Source organism: Parasteatoda tepidariorum, chromosome 4, assembly GCF_982258835.1.
Source record: "Parasteatoda tepidariorum strain Cologne lab strain chromosome 4, Ptep-v5.0, whole genome shotgun sequence".
NCBI classification, from domain to species: Eukaryota; Metazoa; Arthropoda; class Arachnida; order Araneae; family Theridiidae; genus Parasteatoda; species Parasteatoda tepidariorum.
In genome coordinates, this window is record NC_141758.1 from 26,137,413 (window position 1) to 26,149,605 (window position 12,193).

The following is a 12,193-nucleotide window of genomic DNA, read 5'->3' on the forward strand; positions in this document are numbered from 1 at the left end:
TATATATATATATATATATATATATATATATATATATATATATATATATATATATATATATATATATATATATATATATATATATATATATATATATATATATATATATATATATATATATATATATAGTGCTCTGGAACTGGACAGATTATTGGAAAAATATATTTATATATTTATATAACTTAAAAGGCTACTAAAAAACTGGAAATAGCAGCTTTTACATAACTCCTCTAGAAATATTTCAGTTAATTTGTTTTAGGAGATATTTTATTTTGAATTGTCTTAAAATATTCCCACCTGAGAAGTAGATTAAAATAAAATCAATACACTTGTGCGGTTCTCATCCTTATCTTTAACTCGATATTAAGAGATGCTGCGATTTCTTAAAGTTAGAACACTCAGAATTTTAAAGGCTAATTAACTGGATTTGTTTTCTTCTCCGCTCTCAAAATGAATGCTGCTGTTATTTTTGGAATAATCGCTCTGGCTTTGCAACGGGCAGGTAAGATTTGAAATAATTTTTACTCCATTTATTTTTTCTTGTAGAGTGCGTAGAATAAAAGGTTCGAGGGAGGGACCACAAATATGCAAATGAATTAGCGCAGATGATATTTTAAGTTACAAAGTTTAAAAAATTTTCAGTTACAAATTTTGAAAAGGTCGTATTTTAAAAAAAAAATTGATTTCTCAGGAACTATTCGACCGATTTCAAACAAATTTTGTATTTTGCCGTTTTAAATTGAATTCTTTAAGATGATGCTTAAAATTTAAAATTTTGTCAGCTGTTATTAAAAACGAACATTAACATGTTGAATGCCATGGGGGTCACCGGTGACCGATACTGAGTTTGTTCGTAGCGCCACGGGGTCACCGGTGAAGCCAAGATTATGAGAAACACAGAATTCGAGTAAATTTTTAATGCTTTTTACATTATTATCGTTACTAAAATGGTTTGAAGAAATTAATGCAATGTAGAACACACAAAAATAGATTTATTTATATGCACAGAGATACCAACTTGCTCCGGACAGCGAATAAATATTTTCAAGTAGTAGTTTATAAATTGTGATTCTTGGTTTAATAAATTCAATTTAGTAGATTTTTATCAACCACTATTTCTAAACAATTCGTAGGCTTATATAATTCACCACTCATTTCAGATGAGTTATGCTAAACGTTTTTACGAAACTGGCAAGCTCTGTCTAAAATTTGCAAATTTAGCTTGTAGTTATTTACCGTGTGACCAGACTGGTAAGCCATGTAAAATTAGCGTGGCATTCAACGTGTTAAGGGGTCCAGACTGCAGCTGTTCCTTTTATTTTGGAGGTCAGAAATCCGAATCCGTCGAAAAAAAGGCATGTTTATTCAGAAAAAGTGCGTTCTTGTGTCATTTCTTAACTTAAAATATTGTCTGCACCATCTAATTAGCATATTTAAGATCATCCTCTCGCACCATTAGGATAGAGTTGCAGAACGTGAGGATCCGATTATTAGATTAAAAGTTATTTATGATGACTCGTTTCTTTCTTCTTTTTTTGCGCTCTGTACATACACATGATGTGATGTCAACTTTTACACTTTTTACAACATATTTTATAAAATGGTAGAAAATTAAAAGCTAAAGCTAAGTGGCATTTTATGTGAACTTGTGAATCATTCACACGAAGAGGTGCGGAAAATAACTCTAAATCAAATTTACTAAAGTAAGAACGATACATAAAGTTATAAACTTTGCCACCACTGGAGGAAGTTTTCCAATAAATCTACACTGTAAAGTTGTGCTTTTTGTGGGCGATCTTTTAAGTAGTGCAAAAGTTTTGATTTATCATTTATTTATTGGCCTAGTAAATTTGTTTCAAAGTTATAAAGCAGCTAGTTTTGGATGTCTAGTTGATCCAGGGGTGAAAGCGAGACGGAAAAGAGGAATGACTGGTAGTAAAACCATTTCAGTTATAACTAATTTTCGGGAGGAGTTAACTTATTCTTTTTTAAACTATTCAACAATATCTACTTTATCTTTGGAAATTAAGAAGTTTCACATATAAACTAAAATTATAAAATAGGTAGTTACAGAAATTTAATTTTTCTCGAAAAAATGCTAAATTGAAGTGTTTTTCGTACCAGTTTTTGCACTTTTCCGTCTTGCAATATATGGGCTTTCAGCCATGAATTGATCTACAAGCAAAAAATCTGGTTAGAGCCACACTGGTCCCTTCAGACTTCCGAAGTATACAGCCATATTCAGTCTTTCTAGTGTTAATTTCATTATATAATAGTTAAAGTATAAAAACGCATTTATTTACTATAAACAGTGCACAAAATAAAAAACGTACCACCTTTACTAACTTTTGATCTAATGATCGGATTTTCACGTTCTAGGACTCATTCGTACTGGTTTAAAAAGGATGATCTTAAATATGCTAATTAATTAGTGCAGACGATAATTCAAATAAAACACACAAACGCAGAGGGTCTTAGGGTTCATTACTGTTGGGCTAACCGAGGCAAGTATTCGTGGTTTCTCTCTTCATGTAACACTGTAGGATAGTTCCATCAATAAGTTCTCCGTGATAGAAAGATTCGCTTAATGTTTGATCCAGGAGTTATCCTGTCTTTTGGGTTACGTATGAAATTTCAAGTTTAGAAAGTTAAACTTTAAGCGAAAATACGATATGATTCACCTCCTGCAGTAAAATAAAAAATAGTGTATTAAAAAAAAACGATTTGATTCAGAACTTTAATACTGATGTTTCAAAGTTTCTAGCTTATTTAAGTGCTTTAAAAAAACTAATTGATTTAGCATTGAAAATCAATTACTTATCCGGTAACAGTATTTTACCTTTTCCATATCCTTTCTTCTTCTACAGTTTACTAAATTTTAAAGTCATTGCAATTTTATAAAAATTACTTATATATTGCAATTTTATAAAAATTACTTATATATTGCAATTTTATAAAAATTACTTATATATTGCAATTTTATAAAAATTACAGTAGAGTTAATACTAACAATACAACAATAATACAACAATAATTTTAATTTTTAACATAACGTTTCTATACCACGCTGGTTAATTTTTTGCAGTGACTGGATTGACTACTGAGTTTAATTAGTCCAAAAAAAACCACTTTATTTACTTAAGATTACAAAATAAAGCGTTTTGACATTACTGCATATAAAAATGCATTTAAACGCTAATATTCTTTTTAACATGTTACTGCTAATTACATTTAATTATGTGGCCCGCGTTTTGCTGAAAATATCAATAAGTATCAAGCTAATGGGGGAGGTCGGGCTACATACCTAAAGTTCGTGGAAATCAGGCACATTTACTTAATGATTAGTAAAATAATTAAAATTTTATCTGTCATGTTTCTATACACAATCTAATAATGCTGATTAAAAAATTAAAAGCAAAGAAAAACAAAAGCGATAAGTAAAAGATTTTTAATTTTGACAAAGGGAAACATAAGAATTCTCAACAATCTCAAATTCTTTTAATATTGATACTGAGCCGTAAAGGCTCAGGGGATAGAGCGTTCGCCTTCCAAGAAGGTGAACCGGGTTTGAATCCCAGTGATGGTGACTGGTGCACTTTAAATCTGCCGGGTAACAAAGTCATCCATGTTCCCATTACAAATTATACCTTTATGGGTACTGAATAGGAGATTGATCATTTTCTGGATCAGGTCAAAATTACGATCTGATAATCAATGAATGGATGTAGGAATGAGGTCCTATAAATATATCACCCTATAAATGGGTATGACGTATGGGTGCTGCAGAAGTGAAATTCTTGGCCATAGAGGGCATCACTGGAAGAAAAAAGAACAATCGCACCCCCTCAGCCTTAATGGCAGACGACAACAACAACATTAGAAAATTCAAATGTTTTTTCTTAATGCATAAATTGTCATGACGTTTCATTTAAATGTTTTTAAAATGTAGTGATTTAAAATACTTTTTGATAGGACAAGTTTTTTAATTGTTGATTGCTTGATTTATTTTGTAGATGCACAGCAGTCAATGACTTGCAACTTTGAGAGTGATACATGTGGATTCACAAATGAAGAAAATCACAATGCTCAATGGGATAGAAAAGAATTGACATTAGGAGGGAAAAAAGGTTGCTTTATTTTACTTTTGTCTCAGTTTGTCAATAGGAAGTTTTCTACAAGTCTTTTAAAAAAATTAATATTTATTTTGCTTTTATGCGACAAAGATTCTTTTATATATTGAATAAAGGATAGATTCAAACCTTCACTTATTTAATAAATAAATAAATTTCCTCCAGCTACTCATATTTTTTTCAGACAATTATCTTTGATTAATCTATTTCTTTTTAAAGACAAGTTTCAACTAATTAACTTCACTTTTTTTTTCAAAATTAACTACGCACCATGTTTTTTATAACTTATTACTCTCTACCATGTGTTTGCTATGACCTCTTTACCAAATCTTCTAACTCCACTTATTTTTTTTCTTCAAAAAAATAAGTGCCTACTAATTCCTTTTGTTTATTTATTTTTTAAAAATCACCTAACTAATTCCACATGTCTAAAAACGTGTCTCAACTAACTTACTCGATTAAAAAATGGAGTTAGCTACACTTTCAAGTACACAAGTCATTTTTTTCTTATTTTGAGACTTGCATAACTTCAATTTATTTCTGCTGCCTAACAGAGTTCGCCAGAACATAGCGGAGTCAGAAAAATAGGGAAAAATACACTAAATAGACGTTAATTAAAAGCGCTGTTTTTTTTAAACATTTTTTCAACAGTTTAAATTTTTAAATTTGTTCAAATCAACAGTTTATTAGACTGTAGTTGCGTTTTCAAAAAATCATACTTTCCTAATAATTCGTTTTTCCCCTTTTTTTAAAGGAAAAGAAACACATTATGAGCGGGTTACGTAAAAATATGATTTCAAAGACAAATATTTTTTAAAGGTATGAAATTTCTTTCGTATAAACATAAATGGGAGATTTTTCATATGGATTTATTTATAAAGTAATTTGTCTCCACCTACTTGAAATATAGCTACGATAACTTGTTTTAAAATTATTAATAAGTTTTTGAGTTATTTTAATTTTGAAACAATATGCATGTGTTGAATACTTGTCTGTATGAACAAAACTAAGAAGAGCTTCACATTTCTATTTAAAGCTTAGCATTTTAATTGAAGTAGAATATATCGATTATGCTTCCTCAATTAGTAAATTATTGTTTAGGAATATTTTAATTTTCAGAACTTAATTTATGAATCAGTTATGTTACATATCTTTCAAATCTCTGAATACACTTTATTGTTGTGAACGAAAAAATACTAAGTTTTATATAGTTATTTATAAAACCTTAATATTGTTATTGTGCCATCGAATATGAAAAATAAAAAGTAATAACAACTAGAAGGGTGAAAAAATATCGACTTACATAATATACGACTGAAAAAAATAAAATTCAAAAATCAAGTCCTTTTTTTTTCTTGAAGAGAAATACAAATCAAATTGTTTCTCTTCTAAAACGAACGAACCCCTCCCCTTTTCTCCATCAGACTGCAACGAAGTCATGAATCACACCCGCTCTTAGAAAAAAAATCGCCAATCAGGAAAGCGGGTCTTGAAACGCTTTGATTGGAAAAAGTTTTGATTCGAAAATCGTGAAATAGTCAACGAAGATGGGGTTGCTGGTTTCCGCATGTAATGCATGGTGAGTAGTCTATTTATATTACAAGTCTACAGTTTCAACCAATAGGAATACTTTTCTATTGAATCGAATATTAATAATAATCGCCTATAAGAATAGTGCGAAAAATCGGTTGCCATTCATAACCACAATTTTACGGAAATTGATCGAATTATACTAGTCAGGTGATATCGATCGTAGGCTTGAACATCGCGATTACGAAGCAATCTGAAATAACCCCAGCAACAATTTTATATTGGCCCCAATTGGGTTCAAAATTGGATCAATATGGATCCTATATGAACATACACCGAGGGACCAATATTCAGATGCCTAGATTTTTCAATATTGGTCCTATATAGGACCAATATTGTGCAAGCAACGTGTGAGCGCCTCTTAGTATTTATTTATTTATGAATTTATTTTTCTTACAGCATTTATGATGACATTAGAGACAAACGAGACTAACACACAAATGGGCCGAATGATCACACCCTACTTTGAACTCGAAGAAAAAATTCCAGGCTGCCTCAAAGTTGAATATTACTTTTCCGGTGATGGTGCAAAATCCTTCAATATTCAACAGGAAACAGAGTTTGGAATTCATCCTATTTACGTGAAAGGGCCTCACCAGACATATAACACGTGGCAAAAATCTACTATAGATGTTGACATTGATGAATCCTTAAGGGTAAGGAAATACAAAATTTCTACAAAAATTGAAGGGTATGGGGCAATATAGTGATTCGCCACATTTTTTTTTAAAAGTTCACAATTTTTACACCAAACTATTTTTAGTATTGTTTTCGGAAAAATACTTTTTAAGGTTTAATATGGATATCGTTGTGCTGTTAATCGTAGTACCGTAGTACATCAAAGCTAATTAATGATTCCCGTTGCATACCTGATTTCAGCCATCAATGCTTTCTTACCGTACATGTCGTATACAGCTATCAAAGCTCTTTAAATAGTATGTATGCTGTCAGTCACCTCAGCTAAAAACTATTCTGAACTTTATAGTATTGAACAATACTGTTCATTTAAGTAGACAAGCTTTAGTGACATAAAATTCAAAACAGTATTTTACATAACGTGTTTAAGTGTAATTACATTTTTTCTACTTAAAAATTAAATATTTTTCTGCATCATCCCTCATATTATATTCATTCTACCAATAAAATAATTTCAAAAAATATATATAAGCTATATATTGTTGATAAGGGTTACTTAAGAAACGTTACGTGGCATTTTTTTTTTCCGTATGCTATTCAGTTGCCCGGAAAGTTCATGCTTAGTAGGCGGAACTCATAGAAGTTAGCCAAAAATATTCAAATGAGGGGAAACTACTCATCAAAGCAGTTTAAAGTTCTCTTAATTTAGCATCCTCTTACTTTTAAATAATATTCATCTGTTATTTATCAAATTTCTACGTGAGCAATAATTTTTCAAATCCTTCTGGTGATTAAGAAAATGTAATGATCCATCTTCGAAAACAAGAAGACAAAAATTCTTGTGTCATGAAACCCAATTTTGGGATGAGTATTGCTAAAACGATATGATGAAAAAGATATGATTTTTCACATTGAATATTTCAAAATAATTATGTGAGATCATATATTTCTAAGTTAGGAATGGCAACAACGGTTGCGTTTGTTTGGTTTGTAATATGTACAAAAATTTGAAGATCATCGATAAGAAATATACGTGAATGTACCAAGTTACGGGTAGGCTTATAATATCAATAAATCTTAGTTTTTGTTTGCTTTAAATAATTTATAAGTGTTAAATTAACTACCTAAGAAGTCAACGGAAGTGGTATGGTCTACATAAAGTTTTGTATAGTTTTTCGTGGATTAATATATATTCAATATTTTTTACGATTCTTATTTATAAAGTCTAGAGATTCCACTAAGAGACGATCGATCATTTAGGGCTACATAGCGAAAAGACCCACAGAACGGCTCCCGGTAAAGCACCGAAGTCAAGCATCATTGGCAGCGATGAGTGAGAGGATGGATGAACATTTTGATCAATCTGCGAAGGGACCGAGTGTGCGTGGTATCGAAGCTCTTCAAACTGTTTAATCATTCGCGCTTAAGTCGTCGGGCTGCAAAAGTGGAAGAGCCATCTTTTTTGTACACGGTATTCTCAGGGGTGCTTTCCAGACAATCGACATTAGCTCATTGTATGACTCAAGAGCGACGTGAATAAAATAGTAGTACTACTACTACTCTATAGCCTAAACAAATTAGAAACCACTGCTCTTAAATCTGGAAATTTAAAGCCTTGGCATAATTTGCGCTGTATTGTTGAATAACACTAAAATGAGATTTTCCCCCGAAAAGTCTCATTTGCTTAAAAAACACTTCACTTATAACCTAATACTTAATTTTAAAGTTCACAGATGATGCATACTGCTAAATCAGGTAAAATGTACCTAAAAGTTTAAAAATTTTATAAATTTTCAACCTGAAAAATTGTAAAAAATGTTCAGTTTATGCAAAGGTTTTTAAAGTTTTTGTGTTTATTGAAAAATAGTATGTATTTTAATATTACTTAACTATTTTAAATTTATTGTAATTTTAAATTATTTATTTTCAGTTCTTTTTCTCTGCAATTGTGGATCCATCACTTGGAGAATACACTGTTGCAATAAGATATGTGGAACTTTTGTTAACTAAATGCCCGTAAAAGAATCGAAGTTAATTAAACTATCTTCAGTTTTAAATTTATTTTCACATTTGATAATATATTTTTATAAATCACCAATTATAATAAATAAACTATTTATGAAAACTTCAGTTTGGTTAGTAAATTATTGTATTAATATTACTGGAGCATCTTGAACAATACAGATGTCAACTGCTTCCGATTCGACGACGGTAGAGAACTAGAAACTAAAATCGGCAGATTTTGGGTTAATATTGCAAACTTTTTATAAGCTCAACTTGACAAAACTAAAATAAAGTGGCGTATCACAAAAGCATTACGTATTGGTATATAAAATTTAAACAAAGATCACATAATTTAAACAATTGCATAAGTGGTCAGATTCAGCAGCGGGTTCGAATCCCGCTGTTACCCTCGATGTATCTTCGTGCTGTTTTTCTCTTTTCTGACTAGCTTTCATCCCTGATGATGCTATAGCTCTATTAGACAGGGAACTTAGTCCAACTTCACATGTTATAGAATTTGTAAAAAAATGTTTACGGTAATTGCATACCATCCAATTACTGTGTAATTTTTGCAGTTTCGGAAAATAATTTTGCCTGTGGTCGCAAAGGTAACGTCCTAATAATTTAATTAAATATAATTTAGAAAAATTTCCACTACCACATATAAATAATTTAAGCGTATGTATAAAAGATCAAATAGGCGAATGGTTACATTAAATGGAAAAAGGCCGCTAACGGCCCCAGGCGCCCAGATATACTTCGATGATGATGATGATAATGGTTATATTAAGTTCTTATAAAAGTTTTAAAATTTCTGTCTAAATTATAATTATTAAATAATTATTAATTAATATATTAAATCTGGCTAAATTGGGGGAAATATTTTGGAAAACATCTATTGTATTTTCCATACCCTCCAACTTAGTTTTGGGCAACATTTTAGCTAGTGGAACAAAAAGTAGCTCCAATGGAAGTTTTTCTATAGAGAAGAATTCTTTGAAGTCATGCAAAATCAGTTCCTGCTATATATATGATTGGAAAAAGTGAATCAGAATGGATGACGGCAGCAACATTATACGAATGTATTGCAAACTGCTTCTACCCATGGCTAATTGAAAATGCTATTAAATTCCTTATTTTGCTTCGTTTAGATGGGCTTAAATCTCGTATCAATTTGAAACTGAGCAAGTTTTGATCATCAAAACGAATTATCTGGTTTAGTTTTTTTTATCTAATACTACTAATGCACTCCAGCCTTGTGATGTAGGCGTATTTTGAGCTTTGAAAAGCTCCTTGGAAATCTTCCGTTAGAGCTTGAATACAAAAGAGTTGTAAAACAATATGTGGAGGGAATTTTACATCCATTTTGAAATAAGCTTTTGAGGCATCAATTGATGAAGTTAAAATTTAAAATACTTTTAAGAAATGTGATATTTTTCCATATGATGTTGAAAAGGTTAACTTTAACAAATGCATGCAAAACAGTCCTAAAGAGTTACTGAGCAAGAAAGCTTATCAACAAAAAACATACTTCTAGAGTAACGATGCACTTTTTCTCCAGAAGCTTGAGAATGAAACCTCTCAAGATATGTTGCAAATTTTTAAGGAAACATTGACAGAAGAATCTAATTCAATGGCCTGTGGTTTTCTCCAAATGGAAGAATCTATCGCAAAAAGAACATTTGGTTCAGTCAAACTTCGGCACAGAAGCTGAAACAATTAACATTGTTAATGAATGTATCTTGAAAACTGATTTTGAGATAAGACCTCTTGTTAGTTGGGGAAAAAAAACAATTGATTATATATTTAATCAGTCAGAAAATGGTAGGTATTGATATTAGTGAATGAGAGATGGATTTTACACAAACATCGAAACTCCTTTCTCCCGTATATTAGCCAGAGTGGAATTCTGGAAACTAGTGGGCTGCGCCAACTGCTCGTTAACGCTCGCCAACCCCCGAAAATTGCAACGCAATCTTATATGATTTGCTTTGTAAACCAAGCTCGCTTCGCTCGCTACTAACTTAGGTACGTTGCAAATGCACAAAATTCTAAGAATTCAAATCCATATAAAAACTTTTTTTTAAAACAAAAATTACATCTTTTTAGTAAATACTAAGTCATTAAAATAAATTTGAATTCAAATAAGCGAAATGTAATTAGTTAAACCTATTAGAAATGTGCTATAGTATAATTCGTGATATAAATCAAAAATCGTCAAATAAATTCGTAATATATAAATTCATGAAAAAAAGCGCTTTCGACAAAATACTAAAATAGAGATCTATCGACAAAGACTACTCACTTCTGCCTAGCTTAATAGTATGAGATTGCCGCAGCTGATGCTCTCTGGTTATTTCAGTTTCCGTTCTTAAAAGCGCTATATGTTGAGCCACCTCAACTAGATTTGGCATGTGACATTTTTAGCAGCAATCATTGGTCGATTCGCCGTGTAATAGAAGTAGTAACATAAACAAAACAAAGCAAACGTTGCCACCGGCGGAAAAGAATTACAGCCAAAATTTGGGAGCCACGTAAGAGAATTAATATATTAGATGTTACCGGAAAATTTCGAGAAATTTAGAAGAGCCATTTATATTGGCCAAGTAAAGAAATTGAAGGAGCTAAAAAAAAGTTAAAGCAAGAAAGTATGGCGAAGAGAAAAAAATAGTTAGAAAGATAAAAAAGAAAAAAGCATAAAAAATAAGGGCAAAAAGAGTAAACAAAAAGTGATAAAATAATAATAATAATAAAAACATCTTTGGATTACACAATGATAAACATTCATGATTTAGAATCGACTATGAAACAGTTAGAAAGACAATGAAAGACATTTTTTTATTCTGTATTCAACCCCACTACTTTCCGTTTTATGACTGAAAAAATTTAAGATTTTTCATGTTAAATGTGGTTATACGTTATAATTCCAAGAAACGTCTTGTTTTTAGTTATTTGTGTAACCTATGAAATCCTAAATAGCATCAAATATTCACAAATTAAGTGTTCATAAACTGGAAATTTAAAAATTTAGTGTTTATTCACTGGTACTAACTGTTCCTTCACTCGGTTATCTTATTAGTTATTATTTGAACCACCAAAAGCTTAAAACATTATTATGTAAGTTCCCTACAATTTTTTTTACATAATTTGTATTTACTAACAAATATGTTAACTCTCTCATTTAACTAAAATTGCCAATTTTGAAATTGTTATATTTTTTTAGACAAGTTAAGTCTAAGCGTTCTTTCACTGGTTAGTTAACCCCAGTTCAAAGAAATTATGACTTTGCGCTCAGCGACCATTTCAAATATGGTTTTCAAAAGTAAGAACTGGTAACAAAACTAGACAATTCTGTATGCCGCAGTAGTTTAAGACTTTAAATATTTATATTAGGACGCGAAGACATGTCTTATGGACTTTTTAAAGTTAAAGTGGTAGAAGATAAATAGTTTTCTATTTAATTTTAATATAAATATTCTGCCACTTTTTTTCAGTAAGTGTACTTTTGTACTTTTTACACACTGAAAAAAAGAAAAGAAAAATCTTTATTATTGTTTCAAATGACATTTGCCAACAGCAAGAAGCCGCTTTGTGAAACCAAGCGAGTTTACAGTTGATTTTGCTTTTCTTATTTTTCAGTGACGCCATCAATGACTAAGAACGCGACTTCAGCCACACACACGTCACAGCCCGATTTAGAGGGTCGACTCATTCATTCATCCATTTATTCACCCACATATCGTAATTTTGACCTAAACCAGAGAACGATCAATCTCTAATTCAGAACCCCCAGAGGTGTTGATTTTTTATGGGAACTCTGAGAACTTTGTAAC

General features: G+C 30.8%; 1 protein-coding gene across 1 annotated transcript; it reads left to right on the forward strand.

Moving 5' to 3' along the window:
* Nucleotides 1-342: 342 nt before the first annotated feature.
* Nucleotides 343-8,486, forward strand: LOC107452975 (uncharacterized). Its single transcript, XM_016069615.4, has 4 exons — nucleotides 343-502; nucleotides 4,014-4,127; nucleotides 6,120-6,376; nucleotides 8,287-8,486. The coding sequence occupies exons 1-4, from the start codon at nucleotides 451-453 to the stop codon at nucleotides 8,374-8,376; spliced, it is 513 nt and encodes a 170-aa protein (XP_015925101.3). The 5' UTR covers nucleotides 343-450; the 3' UTR covers nucleotides 8,377-8,486.
* Nucleotides 8,487-12,193: the final 3,707 nt, after the last annotated feature.

What these genes read in the sequence shown, in the direction of transcription:
- LOC107452975 (XM_016069615.4), top strand. Translation starts at nt 451, where the DNA reads ATGAATGCTGCTGTTATTTTTGGAATAATCGCTCTGGCTTTGCAACGG. An exon ending in TCTGGCTTTGCAACGGGCAG is followed by an intron (nt 503 to 4,013) that starts GTAAGATTTGAA and finishes TTTATTTTGTAG; the next exon opens with ATGCACAGCAGTCAATGACT. An exon ending in GACATTAGGAGGGAAAAAAG is followed by an intron (nt 4,128 to 6,119) that starts GTTGCTTTATTT and finishes TTTTTCTTACAG; the next exon opens with CATTTATGATGACATTAGAG.